The sequence below is a fragment of the Aulonocara sp. 'chitande type north' Nkhata Bay genome, linkage group LG5 (assembly GCF_057382095.1).
Source record: "Aulonocara sp. 'chitande type north' Nkhata Bay isolate Kocher_YH1m ecotype deep benthic linkage group LG5, A_spYH_male_GT1.1, whole genome shotgun sequence".
In the NCBI taxonomy this organism is placed as follows: domain Eukaryota; kingdom Metazoa; phylum Chordata; class Actinopteri; order Cichliformes; family Cichlidae; genus Aulonocara; species Aulonocara sp. 'chitande type north' Nkhata Bay.
Window position 1 is genome coordinate 27,416,883 of NC_141348.1, and position 18,063 is coordinate 27,434,945.

The window sequence follows — 18,063 nt, forward strand, 5'->3', positions numbered from 1 at the left end:
TATCCATGATTCCTTCATCTTCGCCTTCAGCGTGTCCCAAGTGGACTTTTGGACCCGGCTGTTCTGAAGAGTGTCAGTGTGACCAGCAGAACACTGTCGAGTGTCACCGCCGCTACGGCACCTGTGTCTGTAAAGCTGGTTACCATGGTAACACCTGCAAGGAAGGTGAGCACAGTCACAAAGCACAAGTTGTGTTTGTGTCTTTATCTGTATTCTTGTTGTTTATTACAATTATACAAATACAAAACTCAGAAACTGCAACTTCCACTGGAAGGGCAAGAGCTATACCGAAACTTTGATGTTTTATTCTGTTAATATGGGGATTTAGTGCAATATGTTAATCTTTTTGAAGTCTTATAATGCTGTTTTTTAGTAAACAAGGAGAGTGCTTATGTCCCCCAATGACTTATATTTTGCTTGAAAGTTTGAAGATAATTCAGGGGAACCTAGAGCTTTTTCCTAATTTCTGTGACCTTAAGTTTTGACCTATGACCTTTGACCTTAAAGCAATACATACTAAAATAGTGTATTGTATCATCTTTACCCATACAATTGGAGCAGAATTGTCAGAAATCTTTTGCTTTTAAAAGCTGTAAAAACTTGAGATTTTCAGATATATTCATGCAGTGTGTGATTTTTGAAAAAATGTATGGTGTCACTGTGACACCATACATTGTGTCACAGGATGTCGTACTGAAAAAATAAAAAGTGTGTTTTACAGCTTGCTCCATGCTCTTTAATATGACACATTACTCGGTGTGGTTTTCCTAAAAAAAAAATTCAAGGTCCACTTTGACCTTGGGCGCTAACAATGAAGGTCGAGATCAAATACCAACCTAGGTACTCGTGTCCCCCGTGGCCTAGTATATTGTTGTGAAGTTTGAAGATGATACATAAAAAATTTGTGGATGATATAAAGTTTCGACTGATTTTCACATTTGGTGTTATTTGTATCGAGCTGACACAAAGGAAATAGAAAAAATGTATATAGTTGTAAGTCTTTGTTACTGCAATCCAGTATTTGTTTCAGTGACACTGTAATGCAAATGTCCTCTCAGGCTAAAATTGTCCACACTTGCAAAGTTCTGAAATATCTGATAATATAACACAAATAGTTCAAATTCATTTTACATTAAGCCCCATTGTCCATATATAAAGTGATTTGCTGATCAGGCCTCACTCTGCATCCAACTGTTGTCACTATAAAAGATGTTTAACACTCTGACTGAACAGGCAACCCTGTAATGTATTGATAATTCCCAGATTCCTCACCAACTTTTCACATTGTCTTTAGAATGCAAGCCAGGCACTTATGGAGCCGGCTGTGAGAGGAAGTGTGCCTGTCCCTCAGGAGTGTCGTGTCACCACGTGACCGGAGAGTGCCAACGAAAATGCCCTCCAGGTGTTCATGGGGAGAACTGCGATCAAGGTGGACGGCTTGATTTTTGCATGCTTTAGGCTTATTTGTGTTTGTTTTCATGGTCCTGCATTGACACGAATCCTTCCTGCGTGTCCACTGTCAGCCTGTCCAGAGGGAAGATTTGGGCCCGGCTGTGTTCACTCTTGTAACTGCACCGGCGCACCATGTGACAAAGTGACGGGACAGTGTCAGTGTCCAGCAGGCACATCAGGACGCCACTGTGAAAACTGTGAGTGCTTACATTTTTTTATATAAATAAAAAAAACCTAAACAATTGACTTAAATTTTACATGATAAAAATCATGAAAATGTTCATGATGATCTTTGCAGTGTGTCCGGAGGGTTTCTGGGGTCTAGGCTGTGGAGAGATCTGCCCGGGGTGTGAGAATGGCGGCATATGTGATAAACACAACGGATCGTGTAACTGTCCTGCAGGATTCATGGGAAGACTCTGCCAAAATTGTGAGTAGCAGCATTTTAGGGAAAGTTTCCATAGCAACAGGCACTAAACAGTGAGCCGGATGAGAAGGACGACAGCACTGTGGAATATTAAAATGATGCAGTTTGGATGTGAAGTGAAGGAACATGGTAGAAGTCAGAAGGGTAATTTTCTACAAATTCATATGCTTGAAGCCATGTTTTCACTGGAAGAAGAAATATAACTCCACTTCCACTAACCGCTGGCTCTTCAGTGGTCACTCACGGCTGAATGGCAGTGAAGAAATGTCATGGGAACTTGGTGCTTTTCTCATGTAGTTTGGAGCAGATGGCTGTGGTAGATCAGTCTTTTTTTCTTTCTTTCATGCAGTGTGCCCGAGTGGACGTTTTGGTCAAAAATGCCAGATGAAGTGCATCTGCGAGAACAACGCTCGCTGTGACCCTGCGAGTGGGCGGTGCACCTGTGCTCCTGGTTGGACTGGGCACAAATGCAGGAAAGGTATCATACTGAAGCACGGAAGCAATCGCTGCTGAGCTAAACAGAAGGAGACGTATATGTGGAAAAACCAAATACAAAAAACTGAGCTCATTTATATGATTGTGTTGCAGCTTGTGATGCGGGACACTGGGGGGCCGACTGTTCACAAATCTGCGACTGCAGAAACGGAGACGGAAGCTGTGACGCTGTGACAGGCCAGTGCAACTGCGAAGCTGGTTTCACTGGAACGCACTGCCATCAGAGTATGTTATTATAGGTTTTTTTTAAAGTGACTATACTTTAACTTTCTCACTATACTCACTATTTAAATAATGCTTACAGTACATCCTCAGATTGGTGCCCACATTTCTCCAAGTTAACTTATTCTCACATGTGCAGCGATCATGCTTTGGTGCTTTCTGGAGGTAGCACAAAGTAACATTGTTAAATGCTCCTTGTATAATTTGTGTAATATGTCAGTGTGGTCTGTTACATCATATTTTGTAACTGTGCTGTATGTGATATTCCTTCAGAGTGCCCAGCAGGTCTGTTTGGTCTCGGGTGCCGCCATCGGTGTCAGTGTGAGAACAACGCATTGTGCGACCATGTGAGCGGAGCTTGTACCTGCCAGAGGGGATGGACGGGGACCTTCTGTGAAAAGCGTAAGAGGAGCTGCTTGATCATGAAGCCAAATTCTCTTACTTAGCATGTATGTATGGCAGTAACAGAGAGTCTTTACATCTGTGTGTGCGTTCTAGCATGTCCTGGGGGTTTCTACGGTTTGGACTGCCAGGAGAAGTGTTTGTGTCAAAACGGTGCGACGTGTGATCATGTCAGCGGCGTTTGTTCCTGCCCCGCTGGTTGGATCGGCCCGTTCTGCAACCTGAGTGAGTAACAGGTGCACCACAGAGACTCGTTTAACTTAACAGATGCGGTCCAGTGTTGTAGGAAAGAAAAAGGTGAAATCAAAGACTCAGCTTGTTTGTATCGTTGTATCTGTTGGCGCTTCATATGAAGTGAGGACACCTTTCAGACGCTGAATCACAGTAGAACAAAAGCACGCTTGGTTTCAGAGTTATTTGGGAAAGCCCATCCCGGTCACACATGAGAAAGTACCAACCTGATGTTACCCATGCAGAAGCCGGTATTATTTACCAGATACTGGAATTTCCACTTTTGATCAGCAGGGTTCAACAGGAGGTAATGATATTGTTTGTCTCTCACGTGGCAGCGTGCCCAGCTGGTTTCTATGGGGAAGGATGTAACCGAAACTGTAGCTGCCGTAACGATGGCATCTGCCACCCGGCCAGTGGGCAGTGTGCATGCACGCCGGGCTGGACCGGACCCAACTGCACAAAAGGTGAGTTTATACATCAGAGAGAAGTGATCACCTGTACAACAGCTAAAGAACAGGTCACAAGATGTTTGTTTTTGGGTTGTTTTTCTCAGAGTGCCCTGCTGGGTTTTATGGAGCAGACTGTCAGCAGCGATGCTTGTGCCAGAATGGAGCCACTTGTAATAAGACCAGTGGAAAATGTGCATGCGCCAGCGGCTGGACAGGCACAGCCTGTGAACTGGGTAAGACTGAAGGATGGTGTGAGTAAGAGTCTCCATGTGTTACCACTAAAGCACTCTCACATGGATCAGGAAAAAAAACTGATTTATTGTAACTTGAGTCTTATTTTTGTACTTTTGGCTGTCGCTAATAGAAAAAGAAGAACACTATGCTGAAATCTAAAAAATGCTGACATAAATCAGTTCAGTTCATTTTATTTATATAGCACCAAAATTACAGCAACAGTCGCCTCAAGGTGCTTTATATTATTAAGGTAAAGACCCAACAATAATACAGAGAATACATAAAAAACCCAGACAATCAGATGATACCCTATCAGTGAGCACCTGGCAACAGTGGGAAGGAAAAACTTCAATTAAATAGGAATAAATCTGCAACAGAAGCAGGCTCTGGGAGGGGCAGCCACCTGCTGCAACCGGCCAGGGATGAGTGGCGGGAGACAGGATAAAGACTGTGGAAGAGCCAGAGATTAATAATAACTATTAAATGCAGGGTGATGTATAAACACAGAGAGTGAAAAAGGTTTGTGAAGAGGAAATACTTACCGCACGATGTCCAGCAGCCTAGGCCTATTGAAGCGTTAGGGGATTCAGGGTCACCTGATCCAGCTCTAACCACATGCTTTATCAAAAAGAAAGTTTTAGGCCAAACTCAGAGCTGGAAGCTGAAGGCTCTGCTTCCCATTCTACTTTTAAATATCCTAGAAACCACAAGTAAACCAGCAGTCTGAGAGGGAATCGTTCTGCTGAAGTATTACAGTACTGTAAGGTCTGATTATTCTTAAAATTAGATTCTGGATTTAACAGGGAGCTAATGAAGAGAAGCCAATATGGGAGAAATATGCTGTCTTTCTAGTCGCTGTCAGCGCTCTCGCTCCAGCACTTTAGATCAGCCTAAAGGGAGCTTTTTGGAGCCCGATAATGATGAATTACAAGTCCAATCTAGATGTAATAAATCATGAACTAGTTGTAAACCCAGTGAGGTTAAGCCTGTTTATCTGAACAATTTCATTTGAAGCTAAAATTGAAAAATGAGCATGTTTGAAATGTTATAAATAATCCGTCACCGTGCAGGAAAACCGCTCACAGGTGTGACTGTCCTTTGTTTTAGTCTGCGTGGCCATCTTCTTGCTTGTGTTTCTCATTGTTACCATATTTCCAGATTGGAGCAATTTTCTTTTTGGATACTCGTTATTTGTGCTGATAAGAATGACATTCAGAGATATACAAAACACACAAACCCCCGAAAAGATTGACTGATTTACCAACATCAGGATCTCATACACATCTGGATGTATATATATTCACACCTCTGTTTTTAATTCCAGCTAAAGCAGAAGATCAGCCCGTGAACTAGCATCCTTATGAGACTGTACTTCTCTATAGCGGTAATGTGATCATTTGACATAGCTGTATAGATTCTTATGTGGTAATTCAGCCTCATCTAGTTCCAAACCACCCCCTGAAGCCACAGAGACGTCTGATTTTTGTGAAGCTGCAGTGATGTTGGTTAGTCACGACAGAAACGCAGAAGAATAAAATCACCTGAACCTTGAAGTAAACATTTAAAACAGTGGCCTGTGGTTGTTTTACTTTGCTCAGGAAATGCATGAGACTGAGTTCAATTTGCTGCCTTAGCTCATTTGTTTTTGCCTGCAGTCTGGTTATTTGCTGGCAGCGAGCGCATTTCTGCACCACAGACCGTGCTCCTCTGCAAAAGTCTCTGTCGACCTGGCGATGACATTCCAGCTCCTTCTCCCTCTGAGCTCCACATCACACACTATCCTCCCTCTGTGCCTGTTACAACCTTTCCCCATCAGGCTGTGCCAGGCCCAGCCCCCTCTTTGTGCTCAGGAAACCTCTAATCCTGTCGCTGGAATGTCTTCCCCCTCCAAACTCTGTGGCCACTACCTGTGATTGCCAACTTCATACTCAGTCCAATTATAAACTGTTGGGGGAAAAAACGAAGCCATTTTTGAACTCCTCAGCAGAAATGTGACAGAGCAACTTCCCCTTTTGTGCGCTGTTGAAATCAAGATGTCTCTGTTCTTTCTCTTCGTCTGTCTCACTTGTGTTTCTTGCTGTGCACGCTGCTCTGTGTTTACACAGAATGCGTGACCGGCCGATTTGGGGCGGACTGCCAGCAGCGGTGTGAATGTGAGAACGGCGGCCAGTGTGACAGACGGACTGGACGGTGCGGCTGCAGCGCTGGCTGGATTGGAGAGCGCTGTGAGAAAGGTGAGACCGCGAGTGAAAAACGAACTCACCTACAGAAATTTTGACGTCATGGGGAAGTGCTGCACTGTGGAAACTCTACCACTCTGATTGCAGTTCTGAGGGGGTTTGTTAATTATAGCCTCTCATTTGCACATTTTTCTGCTCAGCGTGTGATGCTGGACTGTTTGGCGTCGGCTGCCGGGAGCGATGCCAGTGTCTCCATGGAGCTTCATGCCACCATGTCACCGGAGAGTGCCAGTGTCCACCAGGGTGGAGAGCGAAGCTCTGTGATAAAGGTAAGAGCCCACAGTCAAGGAAAATCTCGTGCTCTTGCAACCTCTAGTGGGCGAAACTTGCACTGTTTCAATGATTAACTCTATATTTGAATTTTTTTGCATTCAAGGGCAGAATAAGGGAAAACGAAACGATTTCGATTGAGCTCCTTGACCTATTTTCGCATTTTTTATGCAAGTTTTCATTTTTTTCTGAGCTGTAGTTGTGCATGTTTATCCCTTTAATTCATTTCTTATTAAATATAAGGCACACAGGTTTTATTCCAGTCCATTTATCGTGGCCATGTCCACCTACTGTATGTTACTCCTAATTGCACGTGTGGCCTATAAGAGTGAACACTCCTATGCAACTCCTTTTCTCTTTTTTTTAACTGTTTTAATTCCCATGAAGAGTTAAAACTGGGACATGCAGAACTAAATGTCGCATTCTCTTTTCCTTCCACATCCTTCAGCATGTTTGCCGGGTACATTTGGAAAGGGCTGCATGCAGCGCTGCAGCTGTGCACAGGGCACGTCCTGCCACCACATCTCTGGAGAGTGCGGCTGTCCTCCCGGATTCACTGGCAACGGCTGCGAACAGAGTGAGCTCCCCAGGACTAACTTTTTCTGACAAATTACATTCAATGCCACAGTCCTTCCTAAGAATTATAAACACTGCAAAATTAAAGAGACATTTCTGGTGCCTCAGAAAGTAAAAATGTCTTTAAGCATACTGTTTATTAATTATTATAATGAACCTTTCCTTTTTATCAGCTTGTCTGCCTGGAACCTTTGGGCAGAACTGTAACCAGGTCTGTCAGTGCTCTGAGACAAATCAGCTCTGCCACCCGGTGTCTGGATCATGTTACTGCGCTCCAGGTTACCACGGCCCCAAATGTGCTCAAAGTATGCATAAACAGCATATTCATACATAAACACTAAACCAAGGGAGCATAATAAAACATTTTTACCCCTTTTATTATTCATTTTTAGTCTGCGGAGAGGGTCGGTATGGTCCAAACTGTGAGAGAGAGTGTCAGTGCGAGAATGGAGGGAAATGCATTACTTTCACTGGAGCCTGTGAATGTCCAGCAGGATTTATAGGACCGCGCTGCAACATCAGTGAGTCCGAGTCAAACTTTGATGATGACGTTAATTAAATAAATAAGTGTTACGGTGTGGAGTGAAAAGGGTGTGATGCATCCTTGTGGTCACAGCGTGTCCAGCTGGGCGCTACGGTGTCAACTGTGTCCGGGTGGCATTGTGTGGAGAGGGAGCCCAGAATGACCCGGTCACCGGTCGATGTGTGTGCGCCCCCGGACGCAGAGGAGAGGACTGTGGAAATGGTGAGCTTTCATTATTGCTGATACATTTGTGTTGTATGGCCTGTGAGCTAGATCTCTGGAAACAGGCCCTCTGTTGATTTCAAACTCTTCTTTTATGTTTCCATTCATGTAATAAGGGCTGTGTAAGTATTATATCATATATCCAGCTGTAAATAGTACTAGGACAATAGAGGTACAACAAGACGGTGGATAAGTTGTCTATATAGAAAAGGCACCCTAGAAAGGCTGAGTCACTCTGAAAGACTATTTGTATATTTCATCATCTACAGTACATCATTTAATGAATAGAAAACTTGAAGTCTGTAAATAAAAGACAAGGCTGAAAACTAATACTGAATGGCGTAATCTTCTGAGATTACCTGCTGTGGTGGCACCGCTTTTAAACAGTGCACAGGAACAGCACTGGCGTTCACTCTGCTAGACCTCATTGAATGTGTGGGGTTACGTGGGGGGGCTTTAGTACACATAGCATGGGATGATGTCTCTTTCAAGGCTCTGCTTATTTCAGCAACAGTGACGAACTCCATTCTTCACTTATTACAGGAGCATGAATCCACAGTAAGAGACTGGGTGCTAACCTGGCCCTCCCACAGTCCACACCATTGAAAACATTATGAAAATACAACAGGAGGCTCCAGATTACTGTTTACCTGTAATCCTTTATAATGAGCAAGAATAGAAGACTGTGCTTTCAGAGCTACAGCATGTTATGACACTTGCCTGGATATTTTCTTAAGTTTAATTGGAGTGTGTGTTTGCCTCAGGCTGCCCTGCAGGCTGGTTTGGGGCAGAATGTGCTCAACGCTGTAACTGCAGTAATGGAGGCGTGTGCGACTCTGTGACCGGCAATTGTACCTGTGGTCTGGGCTGGACTGGTGCACACTGCAACAAAGGTGATCACCTACTCTTTTAAAAAAAACATCAAAATATTGTATTATTGCATCTGTCCATTACCACATATTTGATCTGTTGTAACATGTTGAATCTAAACATAATCAGGTGTCACAGCAAGTCATGTCCTCTGTTTTATTCTTCCTGTCCCAGAATGTCCCGCGGGAAGATTTGGTGCCAACTGCCAGCTGAAATGTAGCTGTCAAAATAATGGCACTTGCGACAGAGTGACGGGGACGTGTCAGTGCGGTCCAGGCTACTATGGGCATCTATGTGAACATGGTGAGAACTGAACACGCACACAAACACAAAGAATGACCTCCGTTGTTGTCCAAAAACATATCAGTAAGTCATGTAGTTGCACAACATCCTGCTCTGTTAATGCTTTTTGTATATGTTGTATTTTTTTATTTTTATATTTTCTGTTCACGGTTGCTGAAGTTTTGAATGAAGTCAAGGCTGTGTGAGAGATTGCAGTACATGTAGTGAAGAAGAATGTACACATGAAGCACCTCAGTAGTATTTAAGGTCCTGATGGGATCATTCATGCCGATGCACAGATGTCACAGTAGAAGAAGTCTTTATAAAATCCTGAAATTTAACTTGTATTTATCTGAACACACTGAACATCAAAAGGCTTCGAAGGTTTACATTTCGATCAAATCAGCCCAGCATTTGTACTCTAACCTTAAAGCTCCACTTTAAAGGTGTCAGATTTGAGCCCTTAAGTTTACAGTCATTTATTAATTAATGCACAGGATTTAAACTTTAAAGGTCGACTTTTATTCTCCTCCCATGAATCCCCCTCCCTCCCAAACTCGTTAGCCTGCCCCCCTGGTTTCCACGGCCCGCTGTGTCGGATGCAGTGTGACTGTATGAACGGCGCCTCCTGTCACCCGGTGTCGGGTCAGTGTATCTGTTTTCCAGGATTTCACGGAGCGCGCTGTCACAGAGGTCGGTCTGATCTGTTCTCCCAGTTGAAATCAAAGAATAACTGGCGTGTTTTTGCCTATTTTATTCTCATGTTTTCAATCATTCACTCAGCGTGCGAACGGGGTCGCTACGGTCAGGGCTGCGTCCACATCTGTGACTGTGAAGATGACGCTCAATGTGATCCTGTGTCAGGAAGGTGCCTCTGCTCCTCGGGGAAGACTGGACCCAGATGTGACATTGGTAATCTCTCACGCATTTTTGAGAATACACAGCCATCAAACGCGTACTGCATTTCATCAGTGACATCACTTTCAGCTGATGTGCCTTCATTACTCATTAGCAATGATGAGTTATGCAACAGAGATGCTGCTATGATGAATGCACTGTATTTACTTCAGCATACATGTGATGATGGCAGTCACATACACAATCAGCTTGTTCCTTTAATATGGATGGAAGAGACGAGTATTTCAGAGAAATAAGTGGAAGAATTTGTTCAGGTGACGGTTAAGATGAAAGGCTACAAAAGCAACTATGATATAGAAATTGGAGAATGTAGTAAAAACACCCCAAAGCTACACGTGTATGCTGGGCCGGTGGAAGGAGTGAAACTCTTGCATTGGCCAATTCTCCAGCTTAGACCCTAACCCAAACTGATTTGGTTTGAGACTTGAAGAGAGCGAGTGTGACTCACTGCAGCGGCTAGCCTGAACTAGCTTGCAGGCGTCACATACACACACAGCTTTCTTACCAGTAAAGGTATTATTGTATAAATGCACGTAAAGAGTTGGTAAAATAGACTTTTAGTAAATACTTTGATGCCTAAAAATGGCTCCTGTCATATATAGTGCCCAGCTACATTTAGAAACAGAGGAAAACCGATATTACAATATGAAAAGACAAAATCAGAGACATTATTCATAATTTAATTAAATTACCATATGCACCAAAATTGCAAAATATTTGGAGATATAGTGGGCATTCCTTGTGTTGCACTGAATATTTTTGGATATTAGTGTTAAAAAGTGTTTGTTTTATATTATTTGAGAACAAGATTTGACATTTTTATATTTTGACCTCAAATGAAAACATATGAAGCAAAAATGTGTTTCCCTCCACTGTCAGCATGTAATATACGCTGATCAGGCATAACACTGAGTGGTTGGGATGTGTTGGGAGCCAGTGAACATTTTGTTCTGAAAGCTGTTTTAGAAGCAGGAAAGATGGAGGCATAAGGATTGGTGTGAGTTTGACAGGAGCCACATTGTGACGGCTTGATGAGTGACTCAGAGCATCTCTTAAAACTGCAACTCCTGTGAGGTGTTCATGGTCTGCGGTGGTCAGTATCTATCTAACATAGTCCAGGGAGAAGTGAACCAGCGACGGGTCATAACGTTGCGCTGGGTCGGTGTACAAGCCTATTAAACTTGTAGGGTTTTAAGGGAATTTTGAATCCTTAATGTAGCCAATACAAAAAAGATGATGTGAAGTCAGCAGTACTTCTGTTTGAAGTACTTTTCTACTAAAATTTAAATCCAGTTTTCTATGTTTAAGAGCTTTGGCTAACATTCACACACTCATGCTTCCTGGATGCATCTGGGAAAACTAGCCCAAGGATATGTCTACATGCAAACCAGGGAAACTGGGGATCAAACCACTGACCCTTCAACCAGTAGGCATCCCACTTTACCTCCTGAGCCACAGCTGCCCCGTAAACAATACTTGCGCTCGATATTTGAGTAAATGTACTGCGCCCTCGCCATTTTGTAGCTTTATTAAACTGCTTGGATTTTGCTTTTCACCGTTGGCTGTCAGACTGCAGAGAGAATCATTACGGGCCTGACTGCTTAGAGACCTGCGAGTGCGAGAACAGGGCGCAGTGCGACCGTCGCAACGGCCGCTGCGACTGCCTGCACAGCTGGATTGGACCGTCCTGTCAGGAAGGTACAGCAGTGACTAACACACACTCACACACACCCTGCCGTTTTAACACTTACGTCATGAAAATATCCACACGGAGGGCAGGTGAAGGCCTCCGCTCGCCCTCGAGTGAGAACAGAAGTGACAGATCTGCTGACCTGGTGAAATGGGAGTAAGTAACCAAGTGTAAGTGCTGACAGTGTTTAGTTATTGTCTGTGAGGGGCAGAGCTGCAGAGGCTGCACTTTCCACTTTTTTGGGGGTTGTTATTCTGATCAAATGTGAATGCTGTGTGTTTGCTGAGCTGGATTTCTCAGCTCGTTGTGTCCGTCGCCTCAGGTGGACCTCCGCGCCTCACCTATGGGAGCAGCTCAAGACAATCACGGCACGACAACTCATTATAGCAGCTCCAACCAGCATGAAATCTCAACTGGGACAGGAGTTTTAAACTGAAGTGACTCCAGTGAGTGAAAGCTCATGACAGGGAACTGTAGCAGCTGGGAGATTCATGGAAACGGACGCTCTGATGAGAACTGCAGTTCCATGTTTGCACCCGTCTGGATGATTTTTTTTTTTTTGTGCCAAAGTGTCCTTTGAACTGTTGGGGTTAAACTGTCACTTGCAGGTTGTGATTTCCAAACATAACCCGTCTCACCTTCAGGATAAGCATTTCTTCTTCCAGAGTGCAGTGCGAGGAAGTCGCGGTCAGGTTTGCTGCACTTTCAGCCCATTGTGTTTTTATATGTTTGCCCTCAAAATACAGCGGAAGGTACTGTATAAGAAAAATACTCTACTTTTGTAAAGATGTTGGCGATATTACTGAATATGATGCAGTTCTGTCATTTCTATGAAGTTGTTTTCAGTCTATACAACATGAAGTATGACCCTTGGGTAAATGGTGCTATGATGCTTTACTGTACAACAGATTCTATTGATCCTCACAAGCTTTATGCTATATGACAGTAAAGCACACTCCTGATGACTACACATGCTGTAATGACAGTTTTTAAAGTTCAATGTAAACCACTTCAGATCATTTGCACCTCTTTCAGGATTTTTATTTTTTGTATAAATTGCCTCATATTTATATTTCATAAATAAGTCATAAATGCATCTTTTGTTTTCTACTGGATAGAAGAGGCTTGGACGCTCTAACAAATCCAAACATTATGAATAAAGATGCCAAAATAAAAACAGACACAAGTTGGTGGTTTTTAACCATTCTTATTTTTATCATTAATTCATTTTCATTGAAGATCATAAGCTGTACATCCTGTCTAAATCTCAGATTCAAGCACAGTGCAGATAGCAACGCCTGCAAAATGAAATCAAAATGAAAAAAGGCAAAGGTGATCACAACCAGAAATATATACAAAGGTCAGAGTATGTACAGGAGATACCAGGCTCTCAATACGTCGTCTTCAGGGTGAATTCCACACACTGTTGCATTTGAGCATCATAATGCACACACAACACAAAGATTGCTTCTTTTTGTCAGTCTTCAAATCAATACAATACCGATAGGAAAAATGCAGCATGATGACAAAAATAAAAACAGTTCTCTTAATTCTCTCTACTGCATTAAAGGCTAGAACATAAAAATATATTCTCTGTATAACCTAGAACCTTCTGTAAAATAAGCTCTATTCATCTGTGGGTCTGTTTCATTTGTGAACTAGTCGTTAACATGTTAGAACAGCAAATATGATGAAACTAGGACCTCTTAAAGCATTATTTTCTCCTACATGGGTGAGGGCACCAGACAAATACACACAAGCTTCAAAAGTTTCAGTTATTTCTACGTTGTGCACGTGAAGCTCGTTACGACACAGCATCTGTGTCGAGCGGGTCGGCACGCTGGGACACAACTGATGGTCAAACTAAATGCACAGCGATAAAGTTCAAAGGGAAAGTCTGACATCTTTAGGGGGGGAAATATGCCACGTCGGCATATTTGCTGCACAGAGACTGGAAACAGCCAAACTGCTTTTCTCATCATCAATAATACATTTAGAAAAGAAATGATTCCTGAAAATAAGCGTGTCACGCCTTGCCACTGCAGCCTTAAATTATTTGTTACGTGGATGGAGAAACGGCACGGTCCTCGCTGCCACGGGAGCGCCGAGCCGTCCTCGACTCAGGTAACGATACCGTCACTTCACCTGTCTCCCCTTTCCTCTGCTCCCCGCCATGTGTCCGTTTATCCAGCAGAGCAGAGATGCACCCACACAGATGGTGAAAGGGAGAGCACAGGATGAAAGTGCACACACAGCACGGACTTGACTGCACACTCAAACACCCGATTATGTGTTAAATAAACCAGGTTCCCAACTGAGAGTCTGAAAAGTTATCCTTACAATATCTCAATCAGACAGTCCTTGGTGAACACAGTACGAACCTTTGAACGAGGCTAAAACCCTCTGACTACCCTTATCTGTAAAGCTTAATAATGAATGGCTAATATGTTCTGTACAGAAGAGAAAATGAGTGTCTTCTGGTTTCCAGTCTGTGTGTTGAGCTAATATCAGTTCAGTATCAGACCTTTTGTAATTTTGGGTGAGAAAAAGCACATTTCCCAAAATGTCAGACTCAACCTTTTAAATCTCAGACTTCTTCTCCGCTCCCTGCAGATGGAAATATTAAGACACAGAAACTCCACAGACTAATGAACAAAATGTTCTTATCTTTTTTTTTTTTTTTTTTTTTTAATTCTGAGAAAACAGCATCAGCTTGTGCCTGTTATTATTTACTCAGACTTACAAGAGACACGGCAAATCAGCCGTATTCAGGGATCAACTAATACAACAGCACGGGATTAGTTCAGTTGTCCCCCAATCCCTCACACCTGAACTCACTCACACACTCTCACACTCTCTCTCGCACACTCTCACACGCACGCACACACACACACACACACACACACCAACAGCAGATCTTGAATCACTTTGCTGTGATTTAGGAGTAATACTCAAGCAAAACCTCATCCACACAAACCCCACACAGTGATGTTTATCCCCTCCACTCTAGCTGAGCAGCTTCACCTCATTCATATCATTCACACTTATATAAGTTATGTTAATTTGCACTTGTTTTTTCCTTCTAAGAATCAACAGTTTATCAACTGTTAGTAAAGACTTGTTATCTACACGTGTTGGTAAGCTTGAAAAGCATCACCTTGTTTGTCCCATAGGTACTGTAGGCTGGGTGAAGAGGGTCCATGCTTAGAAGATGTAACATGCTTTCCACTTGTGCTTTAATCACAGTAAGAGAGCACCCAAAGGACAACAAATGATACAGGGCGTTGTCAAAATGTTTGCAATAATACTTCTGACGCGTCTCGGGGCGTCTGCCGCCTGAAACAAACCTTACTGATCCTAAAGCACTTAGTTGTACTACGCATTCTGTATATGAAGGACATACTTGTTAACTAGTGTAACAGCTCGGTCAAGTAAAGATATATTATGGAGTAAAGTCCATACCATAGATATATTACAAGCTGGACAGCACATGCGTCAAGATGATTTCTATAATCTTGTAATAGTGAAACGTTGGGTTGTTTACTCAAAGAAAGAAAGAAAGAAAAGAAGAAGATCTTTGGCTCAAGCCACACTAAAGTGTCCACACATGAGACGAAAACAGATAACTAAATACAACCTCCTGACTTTGTGCACGCCAACACACGACTGAAACTGCCTGCTCCGTTCCCTGAGCTGCTGCCACTCGCCGATTAACCAGACACACGACTCCTTCCCCCCCAGTCAGGGAGCAACAAACACCACTTCCACCACTCAGCGGTCCAGTTTATACCGGGGACACATGACCAGCGCAGAGAGGCAGCTGTCGAGCTGCTCGTCTACAAGCCCAAAGCACAGTTTGATGCAACTCTAAATAAGGCAAAATACTTGAACTGAATTTGATTGAGGAGAAGTTTCCATGAGATGTTGAGCCAACACTGATATGAATATTCCCTGTACACCAAAATCCTCAGCCTGAAAAAAAGCGAGAAAAGCGGCCGGGAAGCACAGTGAAGCAGGCCGCTGCGTTTGATATAACACGACTGCAGTTCCTGCTGTTAGGGAGGAATAAACTGCTCATCTCTTCAGTGGCACGCAAGTTGCCCAGACACATCAGCCTGGCTCCTAAGCTCCATCATGGCGGGTGGTTCACTGTAAGGACGGAAGCCCTGATGACTTCAGAACGTCAGAGCCACGCTTACACAGGAGGAGCATCGGAGCAGTAGGCTGGACAAACGCACTGCCAGTGAAGAAACAGAGGATGAAGAGAGGGAATTATGAAGAGGCGATGTGATTCTATAGTGCAATGGCTGTGAGATAAGACTGTTGTAATACCCATCCTCTCTCCTCTTTGAAACTGCCTTCCAACACCTTTACTGACTGTACTAAAGTGCTGATTGAAGCCCGTGAGGAGGCTCTGGTAATGTCGACAACACTTTCAGAGAAATCTTGACGGATTTGGACAGTACACAGGTGTTTGTAAACAGAACGTCCAAACAACGAATGCATGGCTATGGTACATGTGCAACAATAGTTCTCGTGTATTCATACAGCATGAATTTCATCTTCCTTTTAGTTGTATTCGGTTTTAAAAAGAGAAAAAAAAATAGAAAGGAAAAAAAAAAAAATCTGGCTGCCAAGCAAGCGTGTGCTTATTTAATTTTTTTAATAAATGTATTTTTCTCTATAGTTTTAAAATACGTTCAGCTGAATTGAATGTATAACTAATTTAAATATGAGCGCATATCTCTAACCTCTCTTTTTCCATGTTTGTGTCTTTCTTTGTCAATCCTGTCATTTCCAGTGGAGGTGACTGTATTTTTTCCCCCTTTTCTTATCTTATCCCTGTAACTCTAAATGAGGTGCCCTGCGTGGCCTTGGTGTGGCCAGACTCATGCGCCAGGGTCTCACTCAGTAAAAGCTCAAGCAAACAGAGGATCAGGCAAAGGTGGGGCACTGCGGCTGCAGGCCGGGTGCAGCCCTGCCGGGCGGGGCCGTGCCACGCGTTAGGAGCGGTAGTCCTTTTTACTGTACGGCTTGTTCCCCAGGATGCTGTCCACCTCGTGTGTGATGGATGACGACAACTTTGGAAGAACCTACGACACGACAGAAAGACAAGAGGTGAACGCACTGCAGTCGCCATGGTGTGTTGCAGTTTCACATCGCTACCTATAGAGAGTGTTGAAAGGATTTTTACAAACAATCTCAACGTTGCAATCTCCAGTCCAGCTCAAAATCCAAAAACAGAAGTGGCATGTGTTTATTTTTTACTTTATTTCTTTGTTGTTTTATATATTAGCTTTATGCACAAGTTTTTATCTTTATAGAAACAGCGATATGTAAAAAGGCTTCAGTTCTAATAAATTCCAGAAACGTTGGGATGCTGGTAAAACAGACATTTTAGTATTTCATGAAAAATATTAACTCATTTTGAAGAAGACTTTGAAGAAACAGCAGGTAGTTTTATTGGTAACAGGTCAGGTCTAACGTGACCCTGTATAAACAGAGCAGCCTCTTAGAGAGGCAGAGTTTCAGCAGTCTGAACAAAACTGTGGAACAAGTTCAAAATAAAGTTCTTTAATGTAAAATTGTGAAACCTTTGAATAAGAATATGGAGAAATCTCTGTGCGCAGAGGACAAGGCTAAAAATCAGTACTGACTGCCCATGATCTTCACGTCCTCGGGCAGCACTGCACTAAAATCAGGCATTCTGTCATGGAAATCACTGGATGGACTTCCAGAAATCCCCGTCTGTGAACAGAGTTCATCATGCCATCCACAAATGCAGCTTAAAGCTCTCATGCAAAGAAGAAGCCATATGTGAACATGAAACAGGAATACTGGCGTCTTTTCTGGTGCAAAGCTCGACCTGTCTGCAGACAGGCCCAACTTTCCACCAACTGAAAGAACATATTTCATAATGTGTCAAATGTTTTATGTTCTATTGTGAATAAAATGTTTTATATTTGAGATTTGCAAACCATTGCATTGTATTTTTATTTATATTTTACACAGCATCTCAACTATTTTTGGAACTGGGGTAGAACTTTGTAAACAGACACTACATAAAGTATTTATAGTAAAGTAGTGCATCACTGAGCAGAGCAGAAATATGAAAACAGGAGGAATATATTGTTCCTTTTAAACTTGATAACTGAGGAAGCTTGACTCAAAGAATAATTATTTTCAACAAAAAGGCTGTATAAATAAAGATTTATGAAAATACATCACTAAAAAGAAAAATTTATTAAGATATTTTGCCCTTTTTGATAAAAATACAGATCGTTTTACTCTGAATTTCAAAGTGAGGAGTAAAATCTTCTATTTAACCGGAAAAGAAGCAAAATAAAAAAAGAGATTAGATGGTAGTACAAATTAAACAGGAACTTTTCGCGTGTAGAGAATAATAAAGTATTTGCTCTTCTGACAATGCAGACATTAAATAAAAAGAAAGAAATAATATTTTTATTGAAACTTCCTGAGAAAGTCTTTCACACCAGGGGCCGTTTCTATTTCAGCGTCTCTGATATAAAATTCTGGCAAAAGGGAAACTGCAGAGC

At 42.6% G+C, this 18,063-nt stretch overlaps 2 protein-coding genes across 8 annotated transcripts in view; one reads left to right on the top strand and one right to left on the bottom strand.

The window, feature by feature from the left end:
• megf6b (multiple EGF-like-domains 6b) overlaps nt 1-12,684 on the top strand; it is a 62,911-nt gene extending 50,227 nt beyond the window's left edge. For 2 of the 3 annotated variants that reach the window (XM_086292653.1, XM_086292656.1), the window contains 21 exons: nt 31-165; nt 1,295-1,429; nt 1,524-1,649; nt 1,751-1,882; nt 2,229-2,357; nt 2,468-2,599; nt 2,870-2,998; nt 3,095-3,223; nt 3,568-3,696; nt 3,786-3,914; nt 6,021-6,149; nt 6,296-6,424; nt 6,874-7,002; nt 7,175-7,306; nt 7,394-7,522; nt 7,618-7,746; nt 8,511-8,639; nt 8,791-8,919; nt 9,463-9,591; nt 9,682-9,810; nt 11,386-12,684. In XM_086292653.1, coding sequence (XP_086148779.1) covers nt 31-165; nt 1,295-1,429; nt 1,524-1,649; nt 1,751-1,882; nt 2,229-2,357; nt 2,468-2,599; nt 2,870-2,998; nt 3,095-3,223; nt 3,568-3,696; nt 3,786-3,914; nt 6,021-6,149; nt 6,296-6,424; nt 6,874-7,002; nt 7,175-7,306; nt 7,394-7,522; nt 7,618-7,746; nt 8,511-8,639; nt 8,791-8,919; nt 9,463-9,591; nt 9,682-9,810; nt 11,386-11,666 — 2,879 coding nt within the window. In that variant the 3' untranslated portion in view covers nt 11,667-12,684. The remainder of the gene's footprint in view (nt 1-30; nt 166-1,294; nt 1,430-1,523; nt 1,650-1,750; nt 1,883-2,228; nt 2,358-2,467; nt 2,600-2,869; nt 2,999-3,094; nt 3,224-3,567; nt 3,697-3,785; nt 3,915-6,020; nt 6,150-6,295; nt 6,425-6,873; nt 7,003-7,174; nt 7,307-7,393; nt 7,523-7,617; nt 7,747-8,510; nt 8,640-8,790; nt 8,920-9,462; nt 9,592-9,681; nt 9,811-11,385) is intronic. The other variant, XM_086292655.1, reaches the window with a different exon arrangement.
• Nucleotide 12,685: 1 nt separating this feature from the next.
• kcnab2a (potassium voltage-gated channel subfamily A regulatory beta subunit 2a) overlaps nt 12,686-18,063 on the bottom strand; it is a 101,352-nt gene continuing 95,974 nt past the window's right edge. For all 5 annotated transcript variants that reach the window (XM_086292661.1, XM_086292659.1, XM_086292660.1 and 2 more), the window contains one exon: nt 12,686-16,599. In XM_086292661.1, coding sequence (XP_086148787.1) covers nt 16,510-16,599 — 90 coding nt within the window. In that variant the 3' untranslated portion in view covers nt 12,686-16,509. The remainder of the gene's footprint in view (nt 16,600-18,063) is intronic.